Source organism: Calypte anna, chromosome Z (assembly GCF_003957555.1).
Source record: "Calypte anna isolate BGI_N300 chromosome Z, bCalAnn1_v1.p, whole genome shotgun sequence".
Taxonomy (NCBI): domain Eukaryota; kingdom Metazoa; phylum Chordata; class Aves; order Apodiformes; family Trochilidae; genus Calypte; species Calypte anna.
Genome location: NC_044274.1, coordinates 30,641,837 through 30,662,994, shown reverse-complemented (window position 1 = coordinate 30,662,994; position 21,158 = coordinate 30,641,837). Strand labels below are relative to the sequence as shown.

General features: G+C 37.2%; 1 protein-coding gene across 1 annotated transcript; it reads right to left on the bottom strand.

The window, feature by feature from the left end:
- Positions 1-8,982: 8,982 nt before the first annotated feature.
- Positions 8,983-20,327, bottom strand: DIRAS2 (DIRAS family GTPase 2). Its single transcript, XM_008505814.2, has 2 exons — positions 20,109-20,327; positions 8,983-9,806 (listed from the first exon to the last, which is right to left on the bottom strand). The coding sequence occupies exon 2, from the start codon at positions 9,765-9,767 to the stop codon at positions 9,168-9,170; it is 600 nt and encodes a 199-aa protein (XP_008504036.1). The 5' UTR covers positions 9,768-9,806; positions 20,109-20,327; the 3' UTR covers positions 8,983-9,167.
- Positions 20,328-21,158: the final 831 nt, after the last annotated feature.

The window sequence follows — 21,158 nt, the reverse complement described above, 5'->3', positions numbered from 1 at the left end:
TATTCTGATTGTTTTGGGTTTTTTTCTAGTTAATGAAACCAGAGCCTTACCTTAGCAGGACAAGAAAATACTATTTACTTTGGTGTTCTAAAAATCCTGCTATCTGCTCCATTTCAGAAACAGATTTAATCAGTACCCGCCACAGCAGCCTTTCACTATGTTGGTGTGGGGATGCTGATTATCTAAAAATATCCCCCTGAAGCCAATACTGCCCTGCTGTAAGGACTTGATGGCAGATGAAGCCTGCTAACTCAGCTCTGTGTACCTCCTGCTTTCCTGGCAAACAGCATAATTAATGTGTATAATTCAAATAAGCTTGATCCTACAGGATAGCATAAAGTGACTCCTGCAAAGCCAGCAAGTTGTGATCAGGCTTTAGGTAAGAGCTAAGAATCACTCCTTTTATATTTTAATGAGCATAAATCTTTCATAAGGGAGGAACTAGCAGTACTCCGGAATAGGCATAAAGCAACAACTTCAATGCATATTTGATGCTTGTTGCACTCTCACAGTTTCCTTCATAAATATTTTGGTTTAATTTCTGGCATTTTTCACCACATACTGTTCAGAAGTGTGGTGATACAAAGTGAGCCGAGTAAAAAGCATCATGAGTGATGTACCTGTGTGACAATGCATTGTCATCTGGTACTGTGAAATTAGATCAGTAGCATTTTGTCTTGAAAGTTGCTGAATCCTAAATAAATAAAGTACTCTCAAGCACAAATTCTCAAAAACTTGATTCAGACACATATTTCAGGATTTGTAGCAGCTGTACCACTTTAAAGTACATTCCAAATCAACTGACATTTCACAGCATGTCATTGGGAAATGACAGCATCACTCACTTTATAGAACCAACTCCCAGTGAACAACTTGAAATATTGACACAGACCAAGACAAAAGTGAGATTCCCCACCCTTTTTTCCTTTTTTCCTGGCATTCACTTGGCCCTCCCCCCTAAATGGAGATTTGCAATCACTGCCACAGGCTCTGTAACACAACATGTGTATCATGATGTAAAGAATAGTCCACTGACGCTGTCAGGAACCGTTTTTTTTTAAACTTGTCTTTTTTTCTTTTTTTTCTTTTCTTTTTTTTTTTTTTTTCTCTGTATATGAAACAGTATCAGCAAGAGAGTAGCAAACACTCCTTGATGTTTTTGAATTTTGTGTTACACCTCATAATGGCAAAGTAAACAAAAATCATGGTGGGAAAGGAATACCTGAACAACTGAGCTAGTTTTGGATAGTATATCATTAAAGTTTAAGGTCCTAGACCAGGTTTTCAGAGGAGTGTGATCATATTTCTTGATATCTAAGGTGAGACTAGGTACTTAGAAAAAAAAATCCACAACTTTAAAAGGGTAGAAAAAATGGGAAAAGGCGCTATGAAGAAAAAAATACAAGGAATAGGGTGCCGCATTCTAAGAGCAGAAGTACTGAGAAATTATGTATCTAACTGGTGTGCCTAACTGAAATTGGTATGTCTAAACCAATCTGTATTGGTATGTCTAATTTTGAGAAGTAGTGCATGCTTTTCTTATAAAATGACTTATTCTACTGGTAACACTATGAAATGGAGTACACTATTCTGTGAAAAACTGTGCTGTATATTCTGTTCTGTACAGTCTAAAATATTTTAAGGGTATTGTATGTGATAGTTGATGTAGAGACACATAGCAAAGTGAGTGTTTCATCAAATGAAATAATCAAGAACATTTATGCTATCCTAGGGTAACCTGATATTTCTATTACCCACTTACTCCTATGTATTTAGTGAGGAGATGAGAAGAAAAAATAAAATGGGTATGTATATGTCTTGAATGCTTCCCTTGACAGATTTTTTTTTAACTACATTCTTCCAAATTTTTTTTTTCTGTTTCATTTTTGTCAAAGCATTTGACACTGTCTCACATGATATTCTGAACCCCAAACTGGAACAACAGAGATTGAATGGATGGACCATTCATTGGATAAGGAACTGGCTGGATGGTCACAGCCAAAAAGCTGTCAACAGTGGTTCAGTGTTCAAAAGGAGGTGTGTGATGAGTGGTGTTCCTCGAGGGTCAGAACTCAGACAAGTGCTGTTTAACATCTTTGTTGGCAACATGGACAGTAGAATCAAGTGCACCCTCAACAAGTTTGCTGATTACATCAAATTGTGTGGTGAATTCAACACACTGGAGGGAAGAAGGGATGCCATCCAGAGGGACCTTGACAGGCTTAAGAAGTGGACTCGTGCAAACTGCATGAAGTTCAACAAAGCCAAGTGCAAAGTTCTGCACCTGGGTCAAGGCAATCCCATGGATGAATACAGGTTGGGAGGACAGAGGATTGAGGACAACCCTGAGGTGAAGGACCTGGGAATGGTTTTGGGCCAGATGCTTAACACAAGCTGTCAATGTTGCAGTTCAGAAAGGCAACCATGTCCTGGGGTGTATCAAAAGAAACACAGATAAATGGCCAAGGAAGTTGACTCTGCCCCTCTGCTCTTGTGAGACCCCACCTGGAGTGCTGTGTCCTGTTCTGGAGTCCCCAGCATAAGAAGGACATAATGGTCCTGCATATGTCCAGAGGAGAGCCACCAAAATGATAAGAGGGCTGAAGCAGAATCACAAATGAAAACAGAATCACAAAATCACAGAATGTCAGGGGTTGGAAGGGAAGATCTCTGAATATCGCCTAGTCCAACCCTCCTGCCAGAGAAGGACCAGTACCAGGGAAGGTCACTCAGAAATGCAGTCAGATGGGTCTTGAAAGTCTCCAGAGAAGGAGATACCACAATCAGATTGGGGAGCCTGTTCCAGAGCTCTGTAACCCTCACAATTAAAAATTTCTTCCTCATGTTGAGGTGGAATTGAATTCATTGCCCCTCATCCTATCACAGGGCTCAAGTGAGAGAAGATTGCTCCTTCTTTCTTGATGCCCAGCCCTCATATATTATTCACATTATTTAGATCCCCTCTCAGTCTTCTCTTCCCCAGCCTAAGAAGCCAGAGGTCTCTCAGCCTTTCTTCATAAGGTTGGTGTTCCAGCTCCTTAATAATCTTCATAGCCCTCTTTTGCACTCTCTCAGGTAAATCTCTGTCCTTCTTGAACTGGAGAGCCCAGAACTGGATACAGTTCACTACGTGAGGTCTCACTAGGGCAGAGTATTTTAGTAAGAACAATGGTAAATTCATGTAAAATCTATGGATTCCCATGACTTGCCCTCCCCTTCCTCTGCTCTCCAAATCCATTTTTCCTGTATCTTTGTTACAATACTTCAGCTGTGCAGGGGACAGGTTGTGGTTCACAGGTAAAATCTAGAATTAAACTATATGCTTAAGCATGGAGTGCCACTGTGTTGTGATTTTATGAGTTCCTAATCTTGAATAAATTATTAATCAGGCTCACAGTCTGTTATTAAGGATCAAGCTGACCAGCAATAGAACTGTGCCAAAATAGAAAGGGGGAGTATCAGAAGCAAAAAGGATCTTTGCAACAACACTGAGCAAAGCTTTCTGTGAAGCAGATTTATATTAGAATAATTGACAACTCAGTGCTCTCCCCTTCTCTCTCTACTCTTCTCCTCTTATAGAGGGAAAAAATATTTCTCCCTTATGGAAAAAGACCTCATTGGTCTCTTCTCCCAGGTAAATAATGACAGGGGTAGAGGAAATGGCCTGAAGTTGTGCCATGGGAGGCTCAGGCTAAACATTTGATCTCTGAGGTCCCTTCCAACCCAGCCAATTCTATGATTCTATGATTCTATGATTAGGAAGAATTTCTTTACTGAAAGAATAGTCAAGCACTGGAATGGGCCACCCAGGGTGGAACAACCATCCCTGGAAGTATTTTTAAAAAACCCTATGTAAATACAGCACTTCTGGACACGCTCTAGTGAGCATGGTATTTTTTCTGAGCTGAGAGTTGAATTATGTAATCTTAGAGATCTTTTCCAACTGTGGCGATTCGGAGACTCTGTTATTATTTATTTCCTGCTTTGTATACTGAACTTAATGTAAATACAGTGTCAGTTTCCATGCAACAGACACTGTTATCTACAGCTTCAGAACATCAGGATAGAGATACACTTGCAGAATCCATTGTGGGCCATTTCTTGACATCTGAATGAGGAATAAATACGTATAACTGAACAACAAATGCTCCTTAGCACTTCAGTTCCATTCTGATTTTCAATAGCTCCACTATGACTCATTGTAAAAAGTAGTGTTTGACCAAGGTAAACAATATGAAACAGAAGAGGTTTTATGTTTTTTTTTAAAACTCCACATTTCTCTGGTTAATTTAGAGAAGTCTATGGCCTTCACAAGGAACATCCAGATGCATAATTACAATGCCCTCAAGTTCTGCTCTTCCTCTCTTTGCAGTGTCAGTGGACTTTAGGCACCATTGATTGCATGAAATAAACTTGTGAATTAATCACAAAATATTCCTATAAGGTGAGTGAGATATACCAGTTAAAATGGTAGTTAAAATACCTGTGAACTAAATGTGAGAAGTATGTATTCAAAACACTGAATGATGCTATGCCAAGGAAAATATTCTTCACTAGGAAAGAGGAGCAGTAATCAACGGCAAAAAAATTTAGAGGGAGAAAAATTTTGTCATACTTGTGGTGTTTCTGTGAAACATGATAGGGGAAATGTCCATAAAACAGTTACTGACTATGTTGTGTAAATGCCAGGACACTGACTTGGAACAGCCACTACAGTATTCCACGTTAGGCTGTGTCAGAATCATAACCAAGCATAATAAATGATGGTTTAGTGGAAGTCAAAAATTAATAGGAATTGTTACAAGTTTAAAGGATCTTGTACTGAAAAAAAAAAAAAGCACTGTGGAGTGCCATGTCCAATTACTTTACAGTGGTAAGACATTTACATTCAATGATTAGTATTTCATCACTGGTTTAAATGCCTACAAATGTCCTTAAGTGTTCAAGCTTGTTTGCTGTTCCCTTCTTTGCCTGAGTTCCCTTCTTTGCCTGAGTTCCTTTCTTTGCCTACATAAAAAAAATATTATTTAACTGGACAGCTGTTACCACATCTTCTGAATTACAAGAAGTGTGAAAGTACTACATTTGAAATTTTTTGCACTTGTTGGCTAGATACAGAAGTAGGATGTTGTTAGATGCAGAAGTAGGAAATTTCACAAAAATACTGGGAATTTGGTAGGAGGAATAGCAGGATCGATATAGTAAGTTTCAAATTTGCATACACAAAAAGTTTTAGCTGTCATTATTTTCAGGTTTCCAGAGACAGGGCAACTACCACCTCTCTGGCCTACCTGTTCACCATCCTCATAATAAAGAAAAAATAAATCTTTGTATCTAGTCTGAGTCTACCCTCTTTTAATTTAAAACAATTACCCCTTGCTCTATCACTACAGGCCCTGCTAAAAAGCTTGTTCCCATCTTTCTTTTAGGCCCTCTTCAGGTATTGCAGGAGGCTAAAAGGTCTCCCTGGAACCCCCTTTTCTCCAGGCTGAACAGCTCCAACTCTCTAGTCTTTGCAGGAGGGATGTTCCACCCCTCTGATCATTTTTGTGGCCCTCCTCTGGACCCACTCCAACAACTCCATGTCTTTCCTGTTCTGAGGACTCCAAACCTGGATACAGTACTCCAGGACAGGTTTCAGAAGAGTGAAGAAGTGGTGAGTGTAAGAACATAATATGTAAAAATTTGTTTTAATTTAGAGAACTGAGAACTGCATTTACCACATTAAAAAAAAAACCAGAACCAAAACATACTTAGTATACCTACAAAATAAACACAATATAGACACCAACAAAAGTTCTTCCAAACTTGTGTTTCCATTTAAACTTTATTGTGCATGTTCAAAACATTGCTGGAAACATAGAAACGTGTAGGCACAAATTACTTCATTCAAATTTTTGCATAAAATATTTGCTAATTAAATCAAAACAACATATGTTCTGTGTTGCTATATTTTCAACTATATATCATAATATTTTGTATATACATATAAAAATCATGCTGTAAAGAGTAATTTTGACATGGTTCTTGGTGATAAAATTCACTATAGATCCTACATGTTTTAAATTTTTCTAATTTTAAATTTACAATTTATAGAGTTTTTATACTGACATAACATTCCCAAACAAAACACAAAATGTAATAAACTGTATATTTTCTTTATTTACCTGTTATTTCCCTATATTAAAAAATAATTGTATAAATAATAGCAAAACAAGTATTTTGAAAGAGCTCACAAGTATGCAAGATATGTGAAATCTAATAGTATGAACTAGGATGACGATACAAAGTTATAAAATACATTGTCTTTCCAGTCTGTGGCCATGAGTAATATTGCTTCTCTACTTCTGCACTGGACTTTTTTTAATACCTGAAAGTCTACAAAATAATTCATGGCTTACTATGTAGCAGATGAGGAATCACTGGGAATTAAAGGAAATGTTCCTCAAACCTAACAACCTCAACCAACAAGCAGTTCCTTGTTTAATTTCTATCTTTCCCACACAATTATTTTTTCTTGTGGCACATTCCAAAAAAAGACCAAGGCCAAATTTCAACCTGTAATATACTTGCAGTCATAACCTATTGAGTCTAATTCAGTTCCTCTGTATTGTACTTCTGAAAGATTCTTTACTGTGTAAATAATTCCTCCAGTTAAAGGAACAGTGTTTAAAGGATCTTTGTCTTGATATGGCCCGTTTTCTTTGAGTTTCTATCATTATTCCATCCTGTCTGCTTAGGCATGTTAGCATCAGTGGAAAACCTCTGTACTGCTGACCTCCTTTTGTGACTTCTTAAACATGATTATTTTTTGATTTTCCAGTTTCATTAGTGGAATCCAGTGCAAGGATGCAAGGATGAGTACTGGTCAGCTTACAAAAAAAGTAGCTGTAAAAAACATTTATAAAAGTCTTACTAAATGTAGTGCTTTTGAAAATTTTGAATCCCTGATCTGGAATACTGTTCCACCTGTTGGCAGACTGACAAAAAGAAACTAATTAAAAAAATCTCTTAGCTGTATAAGCAATATCAGGTTTCTTCATATGTTTTAGAAGCCATTTCAGAATATGAAAAGCCAGTCTGATTAAGCAGAGTACACACTAGACTGGAGATTTTCTTTTGTTCCTGAGTCTGCCACTCACCTAATGTGGAACCTACATGCAGCTGCTTCTTCATTTCGTGCCTGTTTCACCACCAAGGAAGTTAAGATAATGATGCTGACCTTTTTGTGAAGTGCTTTGAGATTTACAGAGAAAAAGCATCATGTAAGAGCCAGGAGAGCTTTTTCATGCTCTCCAGTTTTCTCTTCTAATGCAATGAAGTAAACACACAAAAATTAGTATTCTTGTAAATCATCAGTTTTACACTGTATTTTAATAGTGCCAAAACTCCTTAGTGAATGGCAGAAGTTGTGTTCCTTTTAAGACAGTGCTAATAGATATTCTTGCTCAAAAAATACACCATCACCTGACCTCTGAAATGCCTCTTTTGTTTTGGAGGTCTAAAGTAAGCAAGCAATACTTCAGAGAAACAAAGTAACAACGTTTAATGCCAATACTACATTTAAGCAGCTCCTATAAGATATTTACAATGCAACAGCATGCATATTAAAAATATTAGTACTTGATTGCATTTTTCCTATAGTGTGAAATGGCATAAACATTTACCAAAAATATGGTGGTTTGTTTCTATTATTTCAAAGTAATTCCTGTATGGTGCAAATTGTATCTTACAGAATTTTGATGTATCCCTTAAAAAATGTGCTTCTTTTATCTTAGATGGTCTTTGTCATCAGCAGGATGCATACTTTACTCATTCATGCTAGTTTTTAAAAAATCTTTGGAGAGAGATCCATAAAAGCTCACATTTTGTACACTTTTTCACCTTCCAAAGGTGAAAGTAATTTCCCTTGACAGAGTGGTTTAAAATATTTTGTTTCTGTTCTGAGTTATGTAGTGCATCATAATGCAGTACTGACTGCAACTCTTAGTATGTCAAATCCTGTACTACTTACTCCAGAAAATCTTCAGTTCAAGATTTCTGTGGACGTGGACTACAGGTACAGTATTTAAATCTATGAAGAGTCACAGCAGTTCAAACCATGAGTTCAAATGGCTAATATAAAGCCCTTCAAGCAATATAAAGGCAATATATCTAGTAGGGCATAAATGCAAAACCATTCTAATTGGAACACAGTAATGTAAAGAAGTTTCACTCACCTAACCTGGAAATTTGAATCAAAACTTTGTATACTACACTAACCCCTCTTCAAGTATACCACCAGTTCAACAGACTTGTCTTTCATTCACTAATTACATCATGTGCTCATTTAACCATCCACAGCATTTGAAATGAGCCGTTTCTAAAAAGGCATTTGTAGGGGACTGCCTAGCCAGTCCTCCATAATAAAGCTTTCTGTTTGTCTACATTCACCATATTTATGCAGTCTGGCATACTCCACAGGCAAATGTCTGCTTTTCTGAAATGTTCTCACTGGGGTGAGAAGTGTCTTGAAGGAACAGGTCCAGAAAAGGAGAAGATCTCCGTTTCTCCCATACAGAGCTGTGTTTTATTCATTCTTCAGTCCAAACACTAGAAACAAATCTCATGCTGGGGGGCAGGCAGAATATATGTTTTATCTCTGCTATGTCTTTTATCTCTGCTACTCCCACACTTTCTTTTAATGTGAAGTAGTTAATTTATTTGGGAGATCTAAGACTACCTTATGCACACTGCCTCACTAGAAAAATGAAAATTCCACAGAATTGTTTGTCAACATCCTAAAAGATGTGATAATACCATCCAGCATATATTTATATGTTCTAGGTTTCTTCATGGCCATTTCTTTGTTTATCTTCAAACATTATGCTTTGCTTTCTCTTGCAGTTATGTGCAAACATAAAGAAATTTGAAGTTGACTTTCCAAATCTTTCACATCACATCTTTCTTTTACTTCCTTTTTTTTTTTTTTCACTTAAAAGAGTTCAAGATTTTTTAAATTACTTTTTTTACAGTAATTGCAGTAAAATTTTTTTTCATATTCCAAGTATTTCTTTTAACACAGATATTAATAAATGGGGCCTTGCATGGATTTTTGCTGTCTATAGGTTTTACGTCGGTATTGGCAGACAGGTGAGACTGCCTGACTGATTCCTGATAGTGCAGTTTCACATCATCACACATTTGCCTTTAAGTTTCTCTTTCCTTTTCTGCTGCTTGCTTTTTTTGCCATCAATCTGCAGACTCACAGTCCTGCGTTTCTCTAGGTTTAGCAGTTCTTGGAATAACTCTTTCACGTTGTGGTTCAGCTTAGCAGAGGTCTCCATGAAGGCACATTTCCACTTCTTAGCCATGGCTTCTCCTTCACTGCTGTCCACCTCCCGGTTTTGGTTCTCGTCATTTTTGTTCCCCACCAGCATTATTGGAATGCTTTCGACGTCTCCCTTAATCTGACATATTTGCTCATAGATTGGTTTGAGTTCTTCCAAGGACTGTCGGCTGGTGATAGAGTAAACCAAAATGAAAGCATGTCCTTTCGAAATAGAAAGACGTTGCATGGCTGGGAATTGATGGCTCCCTGTAGTGTCAGTTATCTGCAAAGTGCATATACTCTTATCACAGCTGATCACCTGACGATAGGTATCTTCAATGGTAGGGATGTAGACCTCTCTGAAAGTCCCCTTCACAAATCTCAAGACCAAAGAGCTTTTGCCCACTCCTCCAGCTCCAAACACAACCACCCTGTAATCATTGCTTTGCTCAGGCATGTTTCTCAGTGTGTTTGTTGTTCAGCCACAGGGGAAAATCTGGGAAGAAAAATAAAAAAAAACAATACAGACATTAACAGAGGCTGATGTGAAGAGTGTACTATGTGATATCTTTCTCAACAAGAGAAATTAATGTGATGTAAGTGAAGGCAGAACGCCTGTAATAACTTAAGCAAATTTGCAATGGGTTGCTCCAGGTTTTATTCTAGTAGTAAATTCAGGATTTGCAGTCCAGCCTGGACTGGTAACAAAAGGACATCTCCATCACTTCGCAATTTACTAAATAAACATTGTGATTTAAGGATGTTTCCTATTGGACAAATAACCCCAGAAATAAAAATCTACAACTGAGAAAAGAGTTTTTCATCAAGTCCAAGGCCCAGATTGTTGAAACTGAATTACTCTTCTACCTCTAAAGCAAGTCTCAAATCATTGTTGAAACACACCAGCATACATATGTGGGATAGTAAAATAGTCTAAACTGGCCACCTCTTCAGTAGTTACGGAATTTATCTCACTAGGACTAGGCAGTGCTCCTATCTAACATCTAGCATGTATTTGTAGATTATTCAGCAATTCTACCAAGTTTACTTTGTTTCTAAGTCTTCAGGAACATATATCCCACTTCCACGTGTTTTTCCACTTCAATTTCAGGTCAAAGAGTACATTTTGGTAAATTGACATCAGTTTGCCTTTTCCTTCTAATCTTCATTTCACTGCAGATTAGATCTGAGTGGAGACATGCTACAGTTATCAGAAAGGTTGCACAGAAAACTTCACAACATTTTTAAGTGTCTTACATTGTCAAGCCTGGCAGATGCCTATCTCAAAGGTCACAAAACGCTGTGATCCCTGAAATCAGTTCCTGTTTTTAAAAAATCTGCCTTTAGTAGAACCAGAAACACTATTGTCATTATTAAATAACAGAAATGGTAAAGATTTCAGAGTTGCAAGCTGCAGTTGTTTTAGAATTTACTGAAATACATGTGAAAATTAAGTTTCCTGCCATCACTAATAGCTCATTAGGTACACATTTCTTTTTATATTTAATGAACATTAAGCACATAAACACGAAAAAAAAGAATCCTGAAAGCTGAAGAGGGCCTAGGGTATTATTTGTTTTCTGAGCAAAGCCATAGAGATAAAAAATATGTGTGGAACAAATGGCAAAATTTACTGTACCAGTATTTTTCTCATTAAAATGGACTGATCTAACAGGAGCTCTAGTCCAAGTGCTCTAAAAGCACCAGGTTATTGAACTTGCCTATTGCAATTTTTCCTTGTTGGTAGCTAATCTAGAGCAACTCAAAAGGCTTCCTGACTGATAAAAGAGCCTTCAAGCTGTTTCTTCAGTGGAGCAGAAGGAGCGATTGCACTGAGGAGCAGGATTTCAAGTCTTTACCTGTGTAGCATCGGGAGAATAGCAGAGATGCTGTAGAGGTATCGATGTGAATGGACCCCCCCAGGACCTTTTCCCATTTACTAACTCACACTAGATTTTGAGCTTCTGTGTCTTTAATGCTGTTGCTTTCTTCACTTATTTAGATTAAAGCTATGGCTACCCATGCTGCATTAATGTCTTCATTTTTCCATTCAGGCATACCCTGATCTTTTTATCCTTCTTTTCCAGAGCATGCTATTCTGTTATAGTTCTAATGTAAGCTGAAAACATCTATCTTTACTTAATGTGTTGGATGAAGGAGTTGTACTTATTCATATGTCACAACACAGGCAAAATAACCAATGCAGCCGGGGATGCTGATCCTGAGGTTAAGTGGAGAGCTGTCACAGCTCTGCCTACCCAGCCTGGCTTCAGGCAGAAGGCAATTTCACTGCCTTCCATTTCTCTTACACCGCAGTCACTGTCCCCCTCAGAGACCTGTTTAAATATAGCAAACGTTGACAAGTAAGATTGTTCAGCCTTAGGCACTGAAGCAAAATTGTTTCTCTCTGATAGGGAATTCAAGGAATATTCATTTAGATGTCAGAAAAGAGTGCCATATGTATTTATATAAGAGGGAGAAACCTCTGAGAAACAAAGGAAATGCGTGAGCAGCTCACACTGTTGAGAAAACAAACAAAACCAAAGTAGCTATCAAGAAATGAGGACAGAGGGAGATGGTAGGACACTGTTCCACTGAAAATAAACAAGTACCTAAGAGCTGCATACATGCAAAATCAGCACAGTCACAGAGCTTAGAGTCATGCATAGAATGAGCTTCCATGAGTATTATAATTTGATAATTTTTGTGAGCAAAAGGCAAGAGAGAAAAGCATGTCTATTTCACCTCAGAAGCAGCTGAACCATTGCACTATCAGATAACACCTAGGCTAGGAAGTAGAGAATGAGGAAAAAAAATGCGCTGTGAAAATTTTTAGTATGAAAATTTAGTATGAATACAGAGTAGAGAAAAAAAATTTTAAAAGCTAGCAGAGTGTACTCCTGACACATTAAACTTCACAATTTAAGCATACTCAGAAATCTCAAAAAACCCTGTCACATATGGTTGCCCAAAAATCAGAACAAATGGAAATGTAGCACCTAATGGCATGAAAAAGCTTCTAAGTGAATCTGAACAGTAACAGTCCTCAAATGCATAGTAATGTTCAGAAGAGGAAGAATTCCATATTAATGGAAAAAATAATTAATATCAGGATTACATTATAGCAGAAATTCATGTTAGACAATGGGAAAATTTTACAGTGGTAAAAAGAACATATTGATTGCTTAGGTAGATTTTTCAGATTGCCCTTAGAAATGACCATAGAAATGATCAAAGAATCACAGGTTAATTCAGGCTGGGAGGGATTTGAAGAGGTCTCTGGTCAAGCCTTTTGAGACCATGAGACCATGAGCCGTGAGACCAGAAAATGTTGTTCTGTCCTGCTGGGGTCTCAAAAGCCCCAAGGTTTTCCTTGGCCTCTCTGGGCAACCTGTGAAATTACCTTCAGTGCAATTTGGTTTTCTCCCTTATGTCTAGTCTGAACCACTTATGTTTCAACTCATACCTGTTCTCTCCTCCTCTCACCATCGATGGCTGTGAAGAGTTTTACTCCACCTTCTCAATGGCTTCCCTGTAGGTTTTTGGGAGGCTGCTCATTAGTGCCCCTCGAGTTATGTGTTCTCCAAGCTGAACCAGCACTGGTGCCTCAGCCTGCAGGGTGAGGCAGTGCTGCAGCCTCTGTGAAAATGGTGCCCATCTGGTTGCAAAATATTTTTCACTATGATTGCACCGTTAGACTTCTATAAAATGTCACAACTGGAAAATTTCTTCAAAATTTCTTAGCTAGATGGTCTTTTAGGGTAGCATTTAATTTATAAAACAACCCAATACTACTTCTGCTGCCTGAGTCAGAGGTTTTGATTGCATCTTAACTCCTCTAGTAGTAGAGGTTTTGTGATGTCTAAGATGTTAGTCTGAGATGCAATATGGGAATTGCCTGATGCTGTGTATTGATTTCCTGAAAGTAGTTTTTTCTCAGGTAAAGTCTTCTCATGCCTGTCACTGATTTTTTATTTTTATTTAAACTCTGAGGTGATGCCTCTGTTTGTATCGCCATTGTTGAAAATTCAATACAGTACAAGAGTTTGCATCAACTTAAGAGTCCATCAAGCTACTCAGTGGTGACACCACTATGCAAAGATGCAATGTCCAAGGTAAGGAATAATACCAAATGCAGTTAAGAATAACACCAAATGTACTTTTAGACAGATTTAAACATGGTTTTAAGGTTATTGGCCATTTCACCATATCGAAGGTGGAAAAGGTACACATTATTTACTTAAAGGGGATAAGGTAGTGCTGCAAGGAGTTTTTTCTTGCTATCCATTATTTATGGCACAGTTCTCAGTGAGCATTTTCACCAGATCTGTTGATGAATATGGACTTTAAGAACAGCTTTCCTGCCACTGGTGTCTTCATGTTTTACTACAAGACTTGCTTTCTCAGTCCTTTTCTTTGTTTTTTGTTGCTTGCTTTGCTTTGGTCTTTTCAAATCACTGGAAAGTTGGTCATGTTTGAAGACAAAATTATAACAGTTAAAACAGCTTATTCATGCAAAATGAAATTATAGTCCAAATGCAAAGCACTTTTGTTTTTTATTCTTAAGCTTAACAAAATGTTATTTGAAATTCTGCTTCTTAAATCATCAGTTAGTCTAATCGTGACTTTCTGCATAAATGCTGTAGCTGTTCTGATTCATGTCAGCCCTGGCTTTTATTCGAGTGTTGTTCTTGTCATCTTTGCTAACAGAGAAGAATACTTTCCTACTATTAATTTGTGTGTCACTGATATTTCAGCAGTGTTGGCCAGAGATAAGTATCCATTCAAACTACCTCCTCTTATGCTTTGCATGCTTACATGAAAGAGGAAGATAACTATCCAAGTCACCTCAACATGAGAAGCTATGCATGGATTGACAGTAATAATAGAGGTAATTAAAATTATTCAATGCATTTAGACTAAAACTGCTTCCTGAATTTGCTTTACCATATAAAAATTTCAGTTTCAGATGTTACCGTGACATTATGCCTTTTTTTCAGAATGCTTATCTAAATATTAGTGACTTCTTCACACTTGAATTTAAGTCTCTAATTCTTAGCACATGCTATCCAGAGATTGTTGGGATAACAAATACTAGGCTAAATAATATTTATGCATAATTGCATAATATGCATAATATATAATTGCACTAACTTTTTACATTCCTTTTCAAGCCAAAAACATAAGGAGGTGTGCTAGATACTTTGGATCATACATTCTCCCTAAAAACCAGCCAACCAACCTAACAACAAAAAACAACAAAGAAACAACAGAAAGTCCTGAAATGCAAAAAAATGTTCCATGAAATAGTGTGGAGTAGGATCTGAAGACAGCAATTTACTGTACTTTGCTCAATAAGTAATAATAATAATAATTAAGCTTACACCAGGGGGACAGGTTTATACTTCTGTTTACTGGATTGGCTGATCTTAAAACTAGAAAAGAATTTAATGACTCAGTTACTGCTTAAATATGGGCTTTCTTTTAGGCATGCTGAACACTTCATTGACTTAAATGGAGCTACTCTTATATTTGTATATCTATTTAAGCATTTAGGTAGACCACTATACTAATATTTTAAGCACTTATGGTCAAAACTCAGCAAGAAACTACTCAGAAGCTTTTGGGTATGTGCAATTAGGTATTCCTGAATTCACACATAGAAATAAAAATGCCAAGATGACAATGATGTATTCAACTCCCCGTGGGACTGATTTTTTTGAGTTTTGTTCCCAGATTAGGGGGTCCAATAAGGTAATTTTTGCACAGTTCTCAATAGATGTTACTGAAGTAAAGCTGAAAAGATCAACTTACAGTGTGGTGTGTTCAACTTTCAACACTTCGGACACTTTGCCATTGAGTAGAGCAGTAGATTTATTAACTAGAATTTGTCAGCCATAAAAAAGGAGGTTCAGAGAGAGACCTAGTCTGGCCTTTCTTCCCCTCTGTTTTTTAATCTTTTTGGCAATTAGCTAAGACTTTACCATCTGAAGTGAACTGCAGCTTCTCCAGATATCCACAAGCCAAAATAAATCACATTTTATCATGCACCTCATGAAGAAAGGTGTGGCTTTTAAATTTTCCAGAATGAAGAAAGTTAAAAACATGAAAAAGTAAAAAAGCCCAAACCAAGAGAAAAATTTCCTAAACAATCCTTTTTGTCTAGAGACCTTGAATGTTTATTTCCATGTATGGTGAGATTCATCATAAAAATCTCATGATCATGATAAAAATCACAATAAAAAAGCATAGGCAACAAACTACATCCATATATATTCTGTTTATTTACACATAAGAACCGTGTGTTCACGCAGACTGCTTTCCAATTAGCAGAAGATACTGTAAAAAGACCAGTGGCTGTTTTGCCTTCCCACTGCAGTCCTCAGATCCTTAAGATTAATTTGACATTATTAGCACAAATAGATTTATTAAAGGCTAAAGGCTTCTGACTTACACTTACAAGTGTATAACAAGCGTATAATACCTTTTGTTACTACTCCTTGCTGGGCTGGAATGATAGCTCAATTGCTATCCTGACTACTGGAATACTTCTGATACTCTTCCAGGGCCCAAATAATAACCCATTGAAAACAATGCAACATCAAGTGAGAACACTAGCATCTGTCTTTCTGTTCCGGCTGTGCGTGTCAAGCCCTCCACAAACCCTACCTGCAAATATTATAGACTCTGCTTTTGTTTTGTTGGACAATAAGACATAAATAGGTTAATGCAGCAGGCTGCAGGGCTCATAAGGATCCCTGACGAGTACTGGAGTAATGCAGTCCCATTGCTGATATGCTTCCAGGCATTAGTAAGAAGGCTGCACTTCCACTGAAAATTTTCTGCAAATCAGAAAGGGCTGATAGGAGTTTCTAAATATTCACAAGAGATTATTTGCTGCTTATGATATGTAATTTACCATAAACTGGTTTGGGAGGAAAAATTTATCTGCATTTCTTCTCATTCTCCAGTGTCTTTTCTTTAAGAATTAAGCTGCATACCTGCACCTCAGGACATTTACAAAACTGAATACTTTCCCTAAAAATTTTTTAAATTATTTTTAAACAGAAAAGTGATTTGATACTGAGCATCACTGCTTCAGCTTTCAATACTTCCCATTCTTAAGTAAGAAATGTGGGTTTAGAGTACAGGGTAGTTTATTCTCAATTCCTGTATTGGTAGCAGTAGAAAAAAATTATAACAAATGTATTCTAAATATTAAATAAAATACTTTCTCAATAATACATGGTATTGTTTTAATGCTGGAGTGAACAAATTGGGTAAACTGTAATGTTTTTAGCTGGGTTTACACCAGTATTTTAGCTACTGATGATAGCTAATATTGTATTATTTAAATTACTAACTCTTTCAGAATAGGTAAAAGCTGTCAGCCTAGATTTTCAGAGAAGAACATAAAAATAAATGAAAGAGGGTAAGTCTCCTTAGCTTCAAATTAATTTTAAGTCAGAACTACTGATCATTTTGGAAAGGAAACATCTAGAGTGCGGGAATGGATTTGTTCTTTTCACATAGCTGCTTTACTACAAACATATTTTAAATGAGGATTCTAAAAGGGTGTCATAATTTTATGGACACTCACTCAGATTCAACTAAAACCAATTCCATTACTGCAGTCAGGGTGAGGGCAACTGCATTTTGCTGTCATAGCATAGTGCAGCCCTACACAGTCAGAGAAATCAAGAGACTGCTTTTAATCTCAGGTAGAAATGTCTACAAAAATGTCCATTCAAATTTATTTGCTAAGGAAGAGGTGGTCCTGACCTCGGCAAGTTGAAAAGTGCGTTTCTCACAGACTTGGCACACTTGTTTTGAAATTTTGCTTGGGTTCTTTTGACAATCATTTCAAGAATGATACAGTAAATCACTAAATTGTTGTTAAAAGCAAATTTTTTTTTTGCAAGAAAGCAAAATAAAATATATTCTCTTTTAATTCATTGTACAATTACAAATACAATTACATTGTCACAAAGTAGGACTTTTCCACTGCCTCTCCAGCAGTAAGACAAAACAATATAATGCACAGTTTAATTTTAGTACAGTAGTAAATATGCCTGGAAAATAACTATTCATTGATACTTAAAAACCTTTGTTTGTGTGTGAAGTAAAAAAGTAAAAGTTGGAAAATATTTTTTCCTGGTATATCTAAGGAAATTGTTCATTTAAAAGGAAAGTAATATTTCTAATATTATGTATTCATGTTTCAACACATTGCCATTTTTTTCTTGTCTAATACTGAAAATTTCTCAGTTTGGCTTAGTAATACAAAGTTTTAAGGATAAAGTAAAAAACATTTGGAATCAGTCCTTCAGATCAAAAAAATCTCCCACAGTGGGTGCTGTTTCAGTTTAAGGATACAAGTGGCCTGATACAAACAGTATGAGAGACAGAATATTTAAACACAGATTATTATATACTACCAAATAGTTACTGAGGTACACTGCGAATCAAAAACAATTCAGTGTAGTACCTATAACAAAAGTATAAAAAAGCAAAATAGCATCAGAGTACAAAAAGAAAGAAGAGAAAAAGAGAACATGGAATTGAATGTGGTAAGTCTGTAAGAGCTTCTTTGAACAAGAGTACAATTTGTGCAGGTTAGTAAAACAAGTCTGAGGCAATAGTGCACGCTTTGTCATAATGAAGTGAGAGGCTGCTTTTTCACATCATGTTTGGATCTTGAAATGGAGAAGTGTGTTGATTAGCACAAAGGAAAATTACCAGATGATCCTCAAAGGTAATTAGGACCATCACTAGGAACCACCATTATCAGGTTATGTATTATCCACTATTTTTCTTGGTACTGCAGAGACTACAGTACCACTTGGCCAGAAGGAGCAATGCCTCTTAATCATCTGCCAAAGAGCTCTGCTCTGCACTGTGAGAAAGGGGTATTTAGCCTGATAACCATAAGGGCTTTTGTGTCTGTTGGTGTAAACAATAAGTGTGGCACAACCATGGGAAACATGCCTGCATTTAGCTTCATTTAAGTATATTTAAAAGTGTTTTCAAAGACCTTAACCTATTTGCAAGGATTTGCCTTTTTAATGCAGGCAACTTCCAGTGAAAAGAAAGAATGATAATTAGCACTGAAAGAGACCTTCTGGATTATCAAATCAATTTCTTCAAATTTTCAGGCAACAATTTCACAAAATCCCTGTAATTGGGTTCCAGCGGAAAAGCATTTAGAGACTTTTTCATTCTTATAGTTCAATGAGAAGGTACTTGCAGAGCCTTGCTGTTCTAACGGTGTGAAACCTTCCAGCCTATGAGTGTTCATGTCCCTTTTCATAGAATCATTAAGGCTGGAAAAGACCTTGAAGATCTATTAATCTTCTCTCATCTCAGAGATGAAGATAAACAGATGTACAGTGCAATAATTTCCCCCGTTTCACGAGGCTGTTGATCTGCTGCTGTTTAGCTGAACTTGTTCCACATTTGGACAGTTTTTCATGCAAGAGCCTCAGAAACATGGTGTGCAAGCACAAAAAGAAAAATCCAGGAAATCTGGAGCCACATCACACATCATAGACCCTGAACGATGGGCACAGATGGCATTCTGTGAGAACTGGACACTACTGCATTTAGTAAGCACATCTGGACCCCAGGGGTAACTCTGCAGTATGAGTGAAATCCCAAAGGACAGGGTGAGGGTTCGGGGGGGGAGAAGCCAAAGTAGCCCTCTAACCCAGAAGGAGAAGTTGTGGTACCTGCGAACTTTTGACATAAATTAAACTGGAAGTCCTGGAAATGTATAACAGGAATTGGTTGCAGAAGCAGATTTGTTTATCTGGAAAGGTGTAACAGCAATCAGTTGCATTGTTTACGTGGAAAGGTATGGGAATGCATATATTACATACCTATATATGTGTGCATTTACCAACAGGCATATATAATGTATACATATGTATAATGTATAGATATATGAATGTATGACTAAGCTACTCATACAAACGGCACATTCAGAAAACACCTTAGGAATGAATACAGCAACAAATCTTGGTGCTTCATACTGAGCTCACCCAGCTGTGACTGAGTACTGCAGCAGAGAGAGCATCCCATATTTCACGGGCAAGACAGCATGAGAGGAAGCACTACCAAATCTGAATTCAGACACTCACAGACACTTGAGAATAGCCTTTTATAACTTTTTTTTTCCATCCAGTTGAGAGGGGCACAACCTACTAAACAAATAAAATATTCCTTCCTGCCAGTGGAATGCTGCAAAGTTGTATTTATTTCAAAGAAAGGAACACCTGGTGTTGTTGCTATCCAGACTCAATATTTGTATATTCTTTCATCACATAAGTTAAAAAATAGCTTTGATTTTTAAAAAAATTACCTGTCCTGAAACCACTGCAGTGGCAGTGGTACTAACTAGGGCAAAATTCGGCACCTCAAGTTCTAACAAACGCTGTTTATAAAATGGGTTATGAAGCCTCTAGCATCTCAGCACACGAAAAAATTTTAACTAGTCAAGGTGCTATGACCAGCTTTTCGCTTCCTTGTCAGCCCCATCTTATAGCATGACTTTTTCTGTACATAACATACATTTATATCAAACCTTGCTGTCATAACTCATGCAAAACTCTATTGACTTCAGTGGAAATTTTGACTGAATGAAGACTGTGGATTTTGGCCAAAAGAATAAATACTTCTAATCTCAATGCAAAGCTCTGAGTTTTAGGTTGGGTTTTTTTGTTTGTTTGTTTTGGGTTTTTTGGGGTTTTTTTTTTGGGGGGGGGGAGGTCATGTAGAAAAACAACGGAAAAATAGTTACCTGTGTAGGAACAGAAAGCTCCAAATGCTCTTCAGTTTCTGCCTGTCATCACACCAGCTGCTCACTTTCTGTGCCCTGGTTTTCTTCCACCAGAGAGGAGTCCCTGTTGTAACCAGGAGGGCTGCAGCTCCTTCGCCTTCTGCCTTCCCTTCAGCCCTGCAGCACCTGCTGATTGATCCCCTCCTGCTCCGAGGCTCGGAGCTGCGGCAGCTTTCCTCCACCACCACTTTCTCCCCAGTGCCTGGGCCTTGGCTAATGCTTTTGCTGGCTTGGCTGCAGCCTCTCTCGTTCTTTCTGCTGCGGTTGCTGCTGCCTAAATGGCGACTGCAAAACTCATCGAGGCTTTTAACTGCCACCTACTGAGTAACCGCGGAATATATATATATATATATATATATATATGTAACCTATATACATATATAAGATGTAATCTTATCTTTTTACAATGAATCTTTAAGCCCTCTGAGTATTTTGTAGCTGAGCATTTAAAGCTGTAGTTTTCAGTAATCCGTGCTCCCCAGTCTCTCTTTCTTTTAGTTCCCTAACAAGAAACAAGTCTTTAACTTTAAAAAGCTTACAAACCCTCTTTAGGTTAAACTGCAGTGGGTATAAACAAGCATAGCCCTATTTAAATCAGTGTATCTAGGCTGATTTGTGGTGGCTGAGAAATTAATCTCTGTGGTCTAGCGTTTATTAAAAAACACAGTAGATGTCAATTATGAAAAACATGGCATAAAAATAGCAAATTGCCCATGAGAACTTTACTAATCTGAAACAGATAAGCATTTTTTTCTCTCATATCAGTGTACAATATGATTCTTGAGTTTTATGGACAAGCATAAACAAAGAAAATACATTGTTTTTTCCACATTTATTGGTGTGGGAGTTTTTTTTGGTGAAAAATCCAAAGCCAATATGTAATGTTTTCTTCAGCTGTTTCTTTTAAGAGAAGCTTCTAGAAATGTCAAGAAAGGGCTTATCTTTCCAGGCTAGAACTGTGGTCCTCTGGAGATGCTCCAATTCCTGCTGCAGAAAGGAAGTAAAAGTAGA

What these genes read in the sequence shown, in the direction of transcription:
- DIRAS2 (XM_008505814.2), bottom strand. Translation starts at nt 9,767, where the DNA reads ATGCCTGAGCAAAGCAATGATTACAGGGTGGTTGTGTTTGGAGCTGGA.